General features: G+C 43.9%; 1 protein-coding gene across 4 annotated transcripts; it reads right to left on the bottom strand.

Annotated features, from left to right (window-relative positions):
- Positions 1-991: 991 nt before the first annotated feature.
- Positions 992-16,869, bottom strand: tdrd5 (tudor domain containing 5). 4 transcript variants are annotated; one of them, XM_042708815.1, is made up of 16 exons: positions 16,718-16,869; positions 16,029-16,265; positions 15,325-15,834; positions 14,962-15,104; positions 14,714-14,797; positions 14,573-14,629; positions 13,564-13,818; positions 12,797-12,993; positions 12,151-12,360; positions 11,768-11,834; positions 9,550-9,750; positions 8,955-9,083; positions 5,199-5,372; positions 4,616-4,771; positions 2,124-2,263; positions 992-1,388 (listed from the first exon to the last, which is right to left on the bottom strand). In XM_042708815.1, exons 2-15 carry the CDS (start codon positions 16,261-16,263, stop codon positions 2,153-2,155), a joined length of 2,529 nt encoding a protein of 842 aa, XP_042564749.1. In that variant the 5' UTR covers positions 16,264-16,265; positions 16,718-16,869; the 3' UTR covers positions 992-1,388; positions 2,124-2,152. The 4 variants fall into 4 exon arrangements, with proteins under 4 accessions (XP_042564749.1, XP_042564750.1, XP_031430807.1 ...); XM_042708816.1 differs by having other exon boundaries at positions 16,722-16,869; XM_031574947.2 differs by lacking the exon at positions 16,718-16,869 and adding an exon at positions 16,441-16,621.
- Positions 16,870-17,004: the final 135 nt, after the last annotated feature.

The raw sequence follows: 17,004 nt of genomic DNA, 5'->3' as shown, positions 1-17,004 counted from the left end.
CCTGGGTTGATTGCTATGACGGCTTGAGCGTCACTGATAATGCTTTCAAATGTGTCGTGCAAACTGTCACACATATACTGTTATACTGTTAGACACGAATTCATTGTAAAAAAAAAAAACTAAAAAGAATGACCCTACAACGCATGGATGTATTACAGTATTGCACTTAACTATTCAGACACATCTTACTGTACAGACTACTATGCATCACAGTGTACTATAGTTCACTACAATGCAGATGAATATATATTCTCTGAAGAAAGGACAGCACGAGGTGGCAGCAGGGAGTGAGTTAACTCCTGGAATTATGTCTAAGGCTTTAGCTACACTCGGGTTGCAGATGCGCACACGGACACCACGGAGGTTCTTAGTAAACTTTCTAGTCTGCTTAGAGTCCACTTTCTAGGGGGACAGTCTAAAAAGCTCAACATGAAAAGGGTTAACGTGGCTTAATGTTCCAAAACAGCGATCAAAGATGACCATATCATGTCTCTTGGACATGTCTTCTCAAACACTTACAGCTGTCGTCAAAAAAATCTAAACTGAAGTCCATAAAGTGATTTCCTCTCCATTAACGCACATTATAAGGAAAAGGATTGACGTGGCTTAATGCTCCAAAAATCGATGTTTTGCTTTTTTGATAGGAGATGGTGCTTAGGACATGTGAAATGTCAGACAAATCTGGATGCTATTTTGGAACATTAAAAGCCTTTTCAATAACGGGCATCAATGGCATCAAGAGCACATCCACACGGGATTTTGGTTTTCATTTTTTGACAGGTGTCAATTTATGACAAGACATGTCCCAGAGAAATGTAGTCAGCATTGATCACCGTATTAGAACATTAACCTGCGTTAAGCCTTTTCACGAATCTGACCATTTCATTTGTATCTACATGTCTCATCTCATAAAGCAATGGCAACATGCAATTATAAAAGAATGATTTATTAGAAAAGATGTCATTTTTTTCTATTACATTTTCTCCTTTTTTTTTTTTAGGCAACAGTAGTTGAAATCAATGAAAATTGTTTAGAACAAATAAGTCAAAAACATCATTGTATTTGGTCACATAACATAACACACATATATAAAAAAAATCTTGATCCAAATTTTCACACATAAAATATAAAGGAATGTGCCTTTAACTTCAAACTTTACACAATCCTAACACACAAAACCTACAACACTTTACTTGATCTCTTCCAGATCTAGTAGGTTCTGCCAGGTCACCACTTGAGGAGGTGCAGTCCGGCGGCCATTCGAGAGGCGGGTCGCAGCGCCAGCGGAGAGGCGTGGTGCAGGAACAGTTTGTCTGGAGTGATCCGCCCCCCAGAGCTGAGCAATGGGAAGGTGAATCCAGGAGCCATCGGAGAGGAAGGTTCCACACCTGAAACAGCCCAAGACACTTGGTGAGAGGCAACTAGGGGGCAAGGCTTTGGCTTGTTCATTTATTAACCTCCCTGTGGGTTCATCTAAGAAACTTCAAGAATTCTGAAATCATCTGAAATAGGGCTGAACGATTTGGGGAAATAATCTAATTGCGATTCCACCCCCCCCCCCCCCCCCCCAATATTGCGATTGCGATTTAATATGCGATTTTTTTTATTTTATCCTAATTTTTTCCCCAACAAATCGTAATGAATGATTTCAATATGACCAACACAATATTAGATACATTTAGTGTAAAATATTATTTCCCACAATTTAAATTCTTATTTAACTGCTCATTACAGAATCAAGAACAACCAATCGGTGGCTTTGCCACTGTGCATTTAAGTAATTTAAACAAAGTCATTGTAAGAATAAACACAAGGCATGCACTTTTTAAACACTGTGTGTAAAATTTACCATCTTAAGAAAAAAAAAAAATGTAGATCATATCGCGATTCAATCGCAAATGCAATTAATCGTTCAGCCCTAATCTGAAACATATCTGCTGTGCAAAGCTCAGAGCCATGTTTTTCAGTCAGTTTGTCAAGATTCTCTCTCTCTCTCTCTCTCTCTCTCTCTCTCTCTCTCTCTCTGGCAGTCACTCTAAGGGCGTTTGAAATAGTGTCAGACGCTCACTTCACAGGACGACACCCCCCCCCCCCCTTGTCAGACCTATGTGTGTGTGCTCTACCTGTGCTGCAGATTTCCCCCTGCTTCAGATCAAGGGTGCGGATGCTGTAGTGTGGGGGTGGTGTGGGGGTCCGGCGGTGAGCTCTCTGTCCTAGGTGATGACAGCTCCACAGCAGACACAGAGTCAGGCAATGACTCATGCTGAGGGTCAAGAGAGAATGTCAGATCATCGGAAGCACAAAATGTCATCACTTTAGAGAGTCTTTCATGGTTGGAACCGGTAAACAACAACATGCCGTATGCATGTACACTGCCAAACTTCAGTTTCCTTTCTTCTGGAGCTCACCAGTCATGGTAGACATTTTGACACAATAGTACTTCTAAGTCAAAACTATTATGCTGACATGTAAGGACTAACACTATGCATTTAACTTATGTTGCTTGAATATACACCAGTATCTGTGTGTGTGTGTGTGTATCTGTGTGTGTGTGTGTGTGTGTGTTTGTGTGTGTGTGTGTGAGAGTGAGTGAGAGTGAGAAGTACGTGTGTGTGGTCAGAATGAAAGCCAGTAACTTTTTCCTTTTGAAGATTTTCATTAAAATCCAAAACCCCTGGAGGCGATGAAAGAGAAGCTAAATGAGGATCTTCTGCTGGAGAAACGGTGCCATGGTAGACACAAAGCATTTTGAATGCATTTCATTTGCAATCTTCCTCCCTCCCCGAGGTGCAGGGAACACACAAGATTCACTATACGAGATGAGATTTGGATGAGATCAGAACCACATAAAGCACTTACTGTAGTGCAAGATGGAGAACTACAAGGAATGCATTGGACACCGAACACATCAACTAAAATAAAAAGGAAGGACCATGATTGTGCCATGTAAGAACACACAGACACACACACACAGACACACACTCCTGAGGGCTGCAAGAAGCAATCCCCTAGAAGAGCCAGATGCTCATCATTCTAGCATGTCCTCTCTGTGGCTTGGTCTCCCAAGAAGAAGCTGTGCAGCAGCATCACAGAGAACAGGGTCCTATGGACAACATCAGCATGAATCATTTAGCAGTCCGTCCCACTATCGGATGGATTACTCAGAAGGACAAAGAATTGGCCCAGATGAATTCCATTTCCTGGCCACTGTCACCATGTATTATTTATGTTTTAGGTGAGGGGGGGGGGTGGGGTTCATTTGGATGCAACACAAGCGTGTCTAGTGGGGGGCTGGAGCCCGTAGGAGTGAATGATTTAGCCACTCTGAATACCTGATCATGGGGGAGAGGCGAGGAGGGTTAGAGGGGGGGGGGGGGGGGGGCAGGCTGTGAGATCAGGGGCAACTAACTTAATCAACTCATTACAACAACCCAAGAGGAGAAGGCAGCCAACAGCTGAGAGCCTCCGGAAACAGAAAGAAGGAGCCAGGCAGAGTGAGGCGGTGAATGTCTGTGCCGCGTCATGGAAGATGCCATTAAAAACACCACTCTCCTGCTCATCCTGATAATGACTGAGAACATTCATTTTCAGTGCTCAATGAGGCTCATCAGGGATAGGGTTCAGTGTAGTTAAAGAGATGTACGCAGGACAATGGGTTCTCTGTGTGTGTGTGTGTGTGTGTGTATATATAAAACCAAACAAAAATGTCAATTAAACGTGCTCTTAAGGGAAGGCCATAAACTATGAGAAAAGGCAGTGCCCACTGAACCAGATACTGACGAGCTAATGGAAGCATGACCAGGAGAGTGCAGTGATCTTCTGTTTGACCGAGCGCTTGTGAAGCTCTTACCGTTTGAATAACCTCATCTTAAGACATACAGTTGAGTTTCTGTTGAAATAACTACTGGTAAGGTTCTCTACATCACCAGGAGAGTGCAGTGATCTTCTGTTTGACCGAGTGCTTGTGAAGCTCTTACCGTATCCTAAGACATACAGTTGAGTTTCTGTTGAAATAACTACTGGTAAGGTTCTCTACATCACCAGGAGAGTGCATTGATCTTCTGTTTGACCGAGTGCTTGTGAAGCTCTTACCCTTTGAATAACCTCATCTTAAGACATGCAGTTGAGTTTCTGTTGAAATAACTACTGGTAAGGTTCTCTACCTTACGAGTTGCATTTTAGCCTTGCACACGGCTTAAATCGGACCCCTTCATTTTGATTTGGTTTGATTTTGGCCTAAACTTTCATATAGCCCCAAATAGGCTAAAATGACACCATTCAGCCTACTAGCTTATAAACAGCACCTGTGTATTAACTGCAGGGCTGCAGCGGTTTTACTAAATCAATGTATAAACCGCGGTTAATAGTCTGGAAAGGTCTGGTGTTTCAAGGTGTAAAACTCCATGTGAGCTTCTTTTACCTTGGGGATGCGGTCATCGTGAGCCATCACTGGCGAGGGCTTCTCTGCACTCCTGTTTCGGTCAGGGACACATCTACTCCCTGGTCATCAGGTGTATAAAACACACACACACACACACACACACACACACACACACACACACACACACACACACACACACACACACACACACACACACACACACACACCTTTTACCTTGGGGATGCGGTCATCATGTGCCATCACTGGTGAGGGCTTCTCTGCACTCCTGTTCCGGTCAGGGTTCCAGCCTCGGTCCCAGTCACTTGAGATCAAAACGTCTTTACACAGCAGCGCCTCGAAAGGGTTGACCTTGGGTTGGACCTCATCCTGAAACACACCAGAAATGATACACACATGTAAACACGTGCCCACACACACAAACACACAAAACACTGAAATGTACACACATGTAAACACGTGCCCACACACACACAAACACAAAACACTGAAATGTACACACATGTAAACACGTGCCCACACACACAAACACAAAACACTGAAATGTACACACATGTAAACACGTGCCCACACACACAAACACAAAACACTGAAATGTGATCTACAGCTATTTTTGGTTAATACAAAAGACACAACCAGAGCTCAAGTGGGTTAGCACAAAAGGACTGAAAATCATTACCATACCGTGACCTCAGTTTGGCCCTGTTTGCAGTGCCTTGCAAAATCAATGACTTTGCACTGTGAGGGAAAGTGTGAAAGTGTGAATGTGTGAAAAGGCATTTTTGAGCAGCACAATGACCTCAGTGATGTCAGTAGAATGCGTCTCGGGGGTGTCAGTCATCACCGTGGGAACAGCAGGTAGGGCTCTAGCTTCCACCACCGGAATGTCAGGCAGAGGGGCAGATTCCAGGACGGGAACATTAGGCAGAGAGCCAGATTCCAGGATGTTGTCCTTAGTGACAGGATGAATGCACTGAAAAAAAATCACATAATTTTCAAAAACTTGAACTCAAATCGAAATTTCAGATGACCTCTGCATCACAGAAGTGAAACCCAACTAGCACTCACATGTATTCATGCACCATTCCTACACCACATTTATAGAAATGAATATCATTATATATTTATATCATTCTCATTGTGCAGAGGAGGACGTAGAGTGGTTTACATTCGGATGTAAACCACTATATATGTACGTGATCAGGGCAAATCTCTACATAAAAAACTATATGAAATAAATTCCTTTCCTGCGTCAGCAGAATAGGGTTGTTGGGACATGTTTTTCTACAGAACTATAGGTACCAGGAACGCAATTCTATTCCGGACCTGACGGGGGCAGTATATACTCCTACAAGTGTTCTAGTCTGCCGTTAAATGCCAGAGTTGGAACAATGTTTACCAGCGCGGAACACTGACAAAAACAGAAGAAGATGAGATCAGTGGTGTAGCCGGCCTGCCTCGAGTCATGTACACAAGAACCTGACTTTGCATTCAAAGCAGATCATCTGGGATTAATTATACATGCTCAAAAACTTCTCAGGTGAAAGGAAAAAAACACTTCTAACATTTATTCAAAAAATTCTAGGCGAGTGCGTTTCAATTCATGTTAACATTACATTAACAAAGTATCCGAAGTGTTACTCTTGCTATCCTTATCCAGACATACATGTTACCATTATTTTAGTTTGAGAAAGCTGTCATTGTTGTGTAGCAAATATGTAAACACATACAGTATGTTCCATAGCACATTGGTGGCTAACGCTAAAGGCGTAATTGAGCTATACATAATAACTGAAATCTCATCATTTAATTGTATAACTTCTGGTTATGAAGACAAACTAGCTACAGTTTAATCACCTCCTGTTTCTTTGAAACCTTGGTTCTCTGAGGGAAATCAGTGAGGCACAGCTCACATATAGGGAACTAGATGCATACATGGAAGTGGCTGAAACACCTACAAGGCAGGCAAGGATTGGGCAGGTGAGTAACACACACACACACACACACACACACACACACACACATCTACTCCCTGGTCATTAGGTGTATAACACACACTCACACACATCTACTCCCTGGTCATCAGGTGTATAACACACACACACACACACACACATCTACTCCCTGGTCATCAGGTGTATAACACATATCTACTCCCTGGTCATCAGGTGTATAACCCCCCCACACACACACACACACACACATCTACTCCCTGGTCATCAGGTGTATAACACACACACACACACACACACACACACACACACACACACACACACACACACACACACACACACACACACACACACACACATCTACTCCCTGGTCATCAGGTGTATAACACATATCTACTCCCTGGTCATCAGGTGTATAACCCCCCCACACACACACACACACACACACACACACACACACACACACATCTACTCCCTGGTCATCAGGTGTATAACACACACTCACACACATCTACTCCCTGGTCATCAGGTGTATAACACATATCTACTCCCTGGTCATCAGGTGTATAACCCCCCCCCCCCCCCCCCCCCCACACACACACACACACACACACACAGACACACACAGACACACACAGACACAGACACAGACACAGACACAGACACAGACACACACATCTACTCCCTGGTCATCAGGTGTATAACACACTGCCCATTGGTTTTTGAACCTTCCCAGGAGCTGGGAGGCTTGAGCTCCCAGTAAGCAGAAGAATGGTCTGTGTGCATCCAGTGGAAACCCAGTCTCTTTGGCATATTGAGGTTAACACCTGACGATGAGTTACCATTTCGAAGGTTTAATGACTTAAGTACTTGTTGAGGGCTTTTATGTCTTGCATAGGGCACACACACCCCACACACACACACCCCCACACCCTTTTGAGACAGAATGAAGAAGTGTCTGTAAAAGCCAGAGCGCGACTAGTCTGATGGCCTTCTCCTGCAGTATGTTATTTCCTCTCTCAGTACAGAGGCGGACCACCATGTCCTAACATGGGACACAGGCACAGCCCAAAATTGGGGTGGTTTTCTGTTTGTCATCTCTGCTTATAGTTTCCAATACCCAGGGTATAGTTGTACATGAATGCCCCAGGAGAAGCTAAAGCTGTTGGCCTGATTAGTTTGAAGTGTAATGGCAGTCTCTAGTGGCTGTTGGGAGGAAGGGCTGGCCACTGTGTGCGAAGTAACTGATAAGCCACCTGCATGTCAGTCACGGCTGGACCGAAGAAGCCTGTTGGGGAGATGGGCTGATCCAGACAATGCACTCTTGTCCTTGCCAGCCATGTTTAACAGGTTGAGCCACAGGTGCCTCTGTGCAACCACAGCCAAGCCCACTGTGGACCAGGCTGACTGGAGCAACGGGTGGTGAGCATAGCGTAGTCAGGCAGTCAACGGGTGGTGACCATAGCGTAGTCAGGCGGTCAACGGGTGGTGACCATAGCGTAGTCAGGCAGTCAACGGGTGGTGACCATAGCGTAGTCAGGCGGTCAACGGGTGGTGAGCATAGCGTAGTCAGGCAGTGCGGACATGCAAACACGCCTGACATGTTGTCCTCCAGCTCAGCGAGGTAGGCCAGTCACATGGACACTGTGTTGTGCTGTTTGGGCAGAGGACCTATAGGTTTGACTCCCTGGGTAAGAGGGGGGGGGGGGCAGGTCTAATGCCAGTGTTGGCCAACAGCACCAGATAGCTAGCTACGGACTGCTTGACATGGGGGCAGTCACACCAGGCAGGTTAGTTGGCCATTTCCATGTCCTGGAAGATGGAGGCCAAAAATCAGAACCTTAGCTGAGTGTGTGTGGTCTGTTCCAGGTTATAATTACATTCGAGCATGCTATAGTTAGCCAACCCTGCGTTAGCATGTTCAAGACCTAGGCAGTTTAACCACGCCGAGTGACTGTCCCTTCGATTGATTGCATACCCACCGTATGCGTTATGCGTAGAGAGATGCACGTCGCAGACGAAGAAGATAAAGAAAATAACAAAATCACGAGGGCTAGCCACGTCTCTCACCACTGCTACTAGCATGCGTGGCTAAGTTGGCGTTCCGGAGAGGAAGAGAACAACTAACGGAGTTCACCCGAAAACTGCAGGAAAAAAACATGAAATACTGAATAAACATTGCAGGACAAAAGCAGCTCTGAAGTGAGCAGACCAATGGGAACCGAACATGGTTCAGGTTAGCAGTTAGGCAGGTGAGAGTCACTACGGCGCTCTGGAGAGGAGTCTAGGGCTCCGCAATTGGGACAGTTAAGCCGCAGTAATTTGGAGTCCTGTGGTAAGTAAAGTTAAGATAAGCATTTTAGACCTGTGAGCTGTCTCACAAAGTGACCAAAGCAGAACTTCGATGTTCAAAAACGTTAGTCATCTGACTGAATTCTTGTTACATAAGAAACTGCTCTAAATGAAGCTAGTATTGTACTCTGATAATGTCAAAAAGTGATTCAGATAGTTGGTAACCAAGTGAAGTGAAGAACGGTGCACGTATAGATAATGAATGATATGAGGCTCCATAGTGTTGTGGGGCTGATGGTCAGTTGGGTCACCTGCTCTGGGCTGCTTGGGACCAATGTGGTAATTCCATGCGTCTCCTCGAGGGCCGACTCTGGGATCTTCACCGGCTGGAGCTCCCCCTCCCCCAGGTACAAAGACACTGGGTTGGACTGACAAGATGTCTAAAACACAGGGGGGAAAAATCAGAACAGAAAAAAAACTATTTCTAGATATCACATTATACATTGCTTTTGTTAACTTATGCACTATTCAGTTAGACATCTGCTTGATGCTCTGTCAAATTTGACAGAAGGACTTACGTAGCATTCTGTACTGTTTGGGAATGGCCCTTACAACAAGAATTCTCAAACAACTTTGTTGTAGCTGTAGCCTGTGACATATTACCGCTGTAATGTTCGTGGTTACAGCTTTTTGCAGTGTCTGCCATTTTAAAATACATCAGTGTTGGAATTTCATTCTGAATTGTGGTCTATTTGTAGACGGACACTGAAATGTCCACAAATAAGGCCTATTTCACAATGTCACATGAATTTTGATCATTAAGACTTGATATATGAGGTGTCTCTGTAGAGCTACATATATGTTGAGATTTTCCAGTGAAACCTCCACCCATTTGAGGGCACTAACCTCCAAGTACTCAGCTTTAGCCCAGGGTAGCGCGTGTCCCTCCGTCTGGAGGGTGCTGTGGACATAGAAATCCTCCTGGGTGTGCGTGTCACACAGATAGAGCTGCATGAAGGCGCCACGGTAACAGTCTATGGCGGCCACCAGAAGTCGATCACAGCACAGTTTCTGGAAACATCCAATGGCACTTGCTGTCCAGCAGCCCTGTGTTAAAGATCAATACTGTATATGTACATCTATCTATGCACTGGACCAGTCCTTTTCCTGATTTAAAGGTCCTTCTTATAATACTCTTCTTCATGTGTACAGGTGACTGAACACTTTCAAAAATAATGTAAATTTAAAGATTTCATTCTTTTTTAAAAGGGATACTAAGGCATGAGATACATTTACATGTTACTACAAATGGTAATAGTAATCGTGGTAGTAGTTTTGGTATTCCGTAACCTTAGCCAGTTACATTATTTTATAGTCAAATAGTAATTCAGTCATTATATCAGTATCTGGTTAAATATTATACTACATTATTATGGCAGCACTGGAGCAACACTACTGTAGTGACAGCATTCTTTTACAAGCATCTAGTCACATACCCAAGGTCTTTTATCTATCACTATCCATATCATCATATACTATCCATATCAGCTATGGTATTAACAACTTGCAACTTATAGACATTCTTACGTAGTTACTTAGGGGTGTCACGATACCAAAAATTCAGTAGTCGGTACCAATACCAGTAAAATAACACGATTCTCGATGCGAATTTCGATACCACGGTTAAAAAAAAAAAAAAAGGATTTTCCATGTACTTCAACTTGAAACATGAACTTCTTTACTAAAATATTTGATAGCAAAATGTCATAAGACATGCTCTATTGCACATGTTTTGTATATCACAACATAATAAAGTGCAATTTATGGTCATAGTGCAACAACTAGTGTCCCCAGACACATTCCAGACTTCCAGGCAGGTACTGTGCAAAAACAACAACAGTGCAAAACAAAACAGTGGATATAACAGTGCAGCCATTCAGCTAACAAGATGAACATGAGTTTGGGCAAAATTGCATAATTTTTTACACCATTTCACACCCCTAAAGACTACAGCTTCTTAAAGGACGTATTAAATACAAAATAAAATAATATTCAGTGTGGTCGCGGCGAAATTCCAGCTGTTACTCGCAAATCGTCTTTTAGGCTACATTGAGTCTATGGCATCAAAAACAATAAATAAATTGGGTAATCGTGTTTTTTCAAACCAATTGCATATTCAGTTGTAACTATATTAAACTAGGACATTCAGTGAATTTCGCTTTTGACATGATACTTGCAAGATACATGCTCTCTTTCTCTCTCCTTCTAACCAAGGTAGGCTATAGACTAACGTTAAAACTACAGCATAGCTAACCTAAACTACGTACATAACATACAATGGCTTAACACACGTGCCCACCATCTTAAACATCATGTAACGTGTATTTCAGTATGACAGATAAAAAAAAACTGAAAAAGTGCATTCTTTGGATGTTGTTAATATGAATCAAAACTCTTCTTGAATTCTTCAAACAAATCCGGAAGACGGTCTTTCAGGTGCTTTGCTAAATTGGAAGTATTACCTCCTTTGGTCTGGAACACGGTAGCATTGTTTGCAAAGTAGGGTGACCAGACGTCCTCATTTACCCGGACATAAAACAAATTTCGAGACCTAAAAAATGCATCCGGCAGGGATTCCAAAAGTGTCCGGGATTTTGCCTCGTCGGATATTTGTGTTTCTCTGGGTCTTTCACAAACTAGTTACTACGTAGTTTTGGAAAGGGTATCTCCCTTTCATTCCACCTTTTTGCGCGAGCTCTGACTATAGAGAGGACTGTCATTGGTCAACCGCCTTCCCAGTGTTGCCAGATATGATAATTATCCTCCACTGACTGAGCCTTTGATACGATACGCCATTTCCAGTCTGGCAACACTGCGCACCTGGCCGCCTCCACTAGTTGAATCGTTTACAATAGTAAATGACATCTGCATGTGAAAAACAGCTGGTATCGGCGCTCACGGTGCTTACGGTACTTCAAAAAATGGGCATCGTCGGTGTTTTGTTATTTTAGTACCGAAAGGTACCGTAAGTATCGGTTCTCGTGACATCCCTAGTAGTTACAGGCCAAACAATCCTGAAGAATGCCTAATTTCAACAGGAGACAAATATGGGATTCCACATTACCCCAACTGGCTTGACCCCTGAGAGGGATGATGGAATGGCCTGGGCGGGGAGTGTTGCGTAGCAAGCCCTGACATGGGAAACAATCTTTTCACTGTTATTTGCAGTGTAGCACATGAGGACTCTGCCATTCAGTTTCATTCGACATGTTGTAATGCCTCCTACTCTATAATTATACATTTCATAAACACCACCATCATTGTGTTGGGCCTCCCTGAACATTTACTTGAGGTTTAGCATAGACGTATCATTTTAAATCAAAACAGAGTACATCACAATATTTCAATCAAATGAAATGCATCGAGAGCCTTCAGACTATACAGCTAGTGCCACAAAAGCAAGCACATCAATGACTAGTGACCGAGTAAGAGTAAAGAGGTACCCACTTGAGGAAGCAAAGGCGGTCGCTGTCCACGGTGGTAACATCTCCGAAGTCTACGTAGTACACCTCCACCTGCTGGCCGTCCAGCACTTGGAGGATGACCACCCGATAGAACCAGATGTCCCTGGGGGCCACACAGCACACCTGCCCCGGCCGCAGGAAGCCCTGCAGCAGCCTGTAGCGCTGGCTCATCTCTGGGCATGCATAAAAGGTCCTGGAGACAGTAAAACAGGTCAGCTCATCATCTCTCATCACTGGACATGCATTAAATGTCCTGAAGACAGTAATACATGCCAGCTCATCCGTCATCACTGGACATGCATTAAAGGTCCTGAAGACAGTAATACATGCCAGCTCATCTCTCATCACAGGACATGCATTAAAGGTCCTGAAGACAGTAAAACAGGTCAGCTCATCTCTCATCACTGGACATGCATTAAAGGTCCTGAAGACAGTAATACAGGCCAGCTCATCTCTCATCACTGGGCATGCATTAAAGGTCCTGAAGACAGTAATACATGCCAGCTCATCTGTCATCTCTGCTCCTTATGAACCAAGCCAGCTGAGTTTCTTAATGTTTGCTCTTGAAGTAGTATATATAATATATGGCACAAATAAAAAAATGACAAATCGAATGCACTGAGCGGAACCTCATTTGCAGCATCATGTCCTCCAGCATGCGAGACTCCTGGCCCTCGAAGCGCACGTAGAAGTGTCCAGGTGACTCCACGTGCTCCACCAGCACGGGCAGCAGCTCCCTCTCGCCGCGCTGGTTTGGGGCCTTCAGCTTCTGGTTCTGCACCGCATCCAGGGGCACCACAGAGTCCACAGGGACCTGCTCCAAAACCTGTGTACAGACAGGCAAACACACACACACACACACACACATTTACATTTAGCAGACGCTTTTATCCAAAGCGACTTACAAGGATGTATACACATTTTTACATTTACACTGATGGCACACTGCACATCAGGAGCAATTAGGGGTTCAGTGTCTTGCTCAAGGACGCTTCGACAGGGAATCGAACTAGCAACCTTCTGATTACTAAACGACTTCTCTACCTCCTGTACCACTGTCGCGCACACACACACACACACACACACACACACACACACACACACACACACACACACACACACACACACACACACACACACACACACACACACACACACACACACACACACACACACACACACACACACACACACGTACCAAGAGAAGGTACATCTACTTCTGCACAGAAATGTAGGGCACCCAACCAGGTCTACATACAATGTACACAAAACCATACGTACACACAAACATGCCCTGCACACACACAATGGAATTTACAACAAAGTTCGTCAAACACACACAAAGGTTTAACAGCTTCACAGGCAGAGGGTTGCGCACAGATGCAGGTTGCCATACCTGTTGGAGAGTGCTGTTGACCTTCTCCTCAGCGTTGACCTGAGGGTCATCCGTCGTGTCGTCCTCTGTAGTTCTATCCCAGTGGGAGTCCTCGCAGCTGAAGTAGTGGCCCTTTTCAGAGGTGTCTGATGCTTGCATCACCATCAGGGGACCCGAGTAAGGTTTCACGCAGAGGACGTCACTCATGGCCCCCACCAGCTCCGATACGTTCACAAAGCCACTCTCAGCCAGGGGCAGGTCCTCCCCAAACATGTTCTGAGCAGAGGTCACAGGACAACACACTAAATATGAGACAGGACGACTACCTCACCACACTGGAAATTAAACCTGATTGCACACACACACACACATGTGATTTTGATTCCCTGTGCACAACACAGGAAGAATAGTTTCCACTACGGTGTAGACTAATGGGGATCCTTAATAAACATAAACAAACATAAACACAATGTGTTGTCCGTAGTTACTTTCCCTCAGATTTGGCAACAGGGCAGAGAGGTGTATGATCTTAAAAAACTAAAACCATGAAAAGCAAAAGAACTCAAAAGCCCAATTGATTACATTACACTAATAAACTTGCCCCACTGATCACGGTTTTGGTCAAGTGACATCATGAAAAGGAGATATGTCTGATATTACGGAAGTTGATATCCTTGATGTTTACCATCACTACGGTTGCAAGTATTATTGTAACTATTCATTATTCACTAACTTTAACTACCTAATCACAAATAGGGATTTCTGGTGTAATACTGGTCACTCTCATTATTAAATACAGCTGTTGAATCATGCAGATTATCTGGCTGTTAAACACTTCTACTAAAACTATACTCAATTACTCTTCAGAATCTTTGTTACAGTTACCAAGAAGATTTTCCAGAGAAAAAAAAGGAGGATTTTGGATGTACCTATCTAACTTTTGCTTTAAAAAAAAAGAACTAAACCTTTAATAAAGCAGTATCTAGAGTATCTGCCCAATGGCAACGCAGGCAAAGCCTTTCTTTCCTACCTTGTACACTAGGGGGAGCTGATGAAGGGCGATTCCATTGGTGTTTCCAGCCACGATCTGGGGACGCACGACACAGAGAAAGGTCAAAGGGCATTTCTAACTGTAGCTTAAGAGGTTGGTTTTCTTCATACCCTGACTGACCTGCTGGAGTTTGGCCTTTAACTCCGGGCTGACTGTGCCCGCATCCCCAAACTCAATGATCTGCTGCCGGAGTTGCTCCTCAAGCTGCTCGCACACAGAAACATAGCAGAAACAGCTGCTTTTAGTCACAAAAGTCATGGTTTCATTTGAACAATGGTCATTTTGGTTCCAAATGACAGGTACTTTAAATTAAAATGATTTGTGTGATGGATACATTGATAAATAGATTGAGCTCAAGACAAATGAACCTTTAAGATAGACTTCTCAAAGAACTGACGATCCACAGGCGACTCCGCATCCTGCCTGTCAGTGTTGGTAGTTGGCGCTTCTGACAAAGGTGGCTGAATTACATTGTTCTTATTTTCAGTCTGAGGCCGACTTTCCTTTGAAACTGAGGTGGATAGGTCAAAAGAGCCACATCATAAATAACATTGCAACATTTTCTACAACAATTTTACAAACATTTTTATTGTTTAAACCATTAAGCTACAGTATTGAAAGAAATGTGAACATGCTGTCAAAAGTGGCTACTGTCAAACTCAGGATAATCGCACACCAAACCAAGCTCTATAAAATCAACCAAGACATATTGTACCACTCCACTTTCACACCTAAGCTTGGAGACGGCCTGCTCGCTGAACTGGACACATGGTGCTGGGGATCTCCTGCACTGTGACGGGGTGTCACCGGCCTCAGTGGGGTATTAAAGCTCTTCAGTGGGGTAATAAAGCTCTTCAGCTTGAGTAGGGACCCACTCCGGCTCTGTTCAACGGCGATCATATCAGTCGAGGCGGCGAGCATCTCGGCAAGGGAGTAATAGCCACAGCATTCGGGCTGCAGCCGGCGTCCAAAACGGAGTGCGTAGCGCTGCTCTAACTCGGACAACCTCAGTGGACCCTGAGACAGAAGCTGACGGAGCTGGCTTCGCAGATGTGCAGGGAGCGGCGGAGGGCCAGAGACCCGCCTGGGCATGATGACCAAGTTGACCTGTGGGTAGTGTAGTCTGCTTGTGCCAAAGGACCTGACAGGAGGAGTCCGCCGGAGAGGAGGCTTATTAGCCTTGGTGGTTCTCTGCTTGGCCACCAGTTCCTGGATACCTCTCGTGGTTTCATCACAAACAGCTGAACAATAAAAGGCACTTAATTATGACATGTGTAAGTATGTTACAATGACATGAGGCAGTCTTAGAACTATATGAGGGATTTATAAGAGGATATCTATCACATGTTCAGGATTTGACTCAGATTTTAGGGAATAAGTGGAAACATTAAAATGTAGATGAGATCTAATGTTTGAATCTGGTTTTATCTCTTACCTTTTAACATCATACTGCCATCTTTTCCATAGTCCACACAGACAACGTCAGGCATCTCTTTAACCATGTCCAGAACATGTCGGAATCCAAGCACCCTCAGAGGTAGAGGGTGACCGACTAATGCCTGGTAGTCCCGCTTGAGCTGGTCTGGTGCAACGCCAAATTTGGCTGAGACCAACAAGGATCGCACATCCTTCTTCAGGGCCGAGAACAACTGATCCTGATTCACATTCATGACTGGCAAAGGGAAGCAACTTAACTTAATTAAGCCTACATTATGAATTGAGAGCGAGAGTAGCTAGTAGTAAAGCAATGTTAGCGGAAATGTAATTCTATGTGAAAGAGAGGTAACCTCATGACTTACACGACTCCTGTAGTAATATAATTACTATCGTGAACATTAGACACCTACCTTTCTTTCCAAATAGCATGCATTACGGATCGCAGCCACGAAATATTAACTAACTTGCTTGACCCAAGCTCTTTTAAACGCATTGATTTCATTTCAGATTAAAATTACACACATGCTTGTAAAATGTTAGCTAGCTGCCATAGCCAGCTGAACAACTAACATTAGCAAAAAACGAAAATGTCTGCCACTGAGTAACGTTAACTTTAACGTTTAATGCAATAGCGAGCTACTTTGCTAATGTTGTCCTTACCCGTTAGTTTGAATGTATTAAACTTACTTGCATTTTCGATACAAAACACACGGTACTGGAGAGTCTTCTTCTAACAGTATGGCAATATCATTCCATTCAATGGCAAGTACAGGTAAACTCCAAATTTGCAGCAACACTCAGCATGGCAGAGGCCACGTGCCCAGCGTGAAATCATGACTGGTGAGAAGGTCAGTGTAATTGATCAAACCTGTGACGTCCATAAACAGTTTTTATATATACACGTAGGATACGGTATATATATTATAAACATGAAACATTGAATATTTATTAGGACACGTTTTTGAATATAATAG

Source organism: Clupea harengus, chromosome 10 (assembly GCF_900700415.2).
Source record: "Clupea harengus chromosome 10, Ch_v2.0.2, whole genome shotgun sequence".
NCBI classification, from domain to species: Eukaryota; Metazoa; Chordata; class Actinopteri; order Clupeiformes; family Clupeidae; genus Clupea; species Clupea harengus.
Note: the sequence above shows the minus strand (reverse complement) of the source record. Positions and strands in the feature narration are given on the sequence as shown.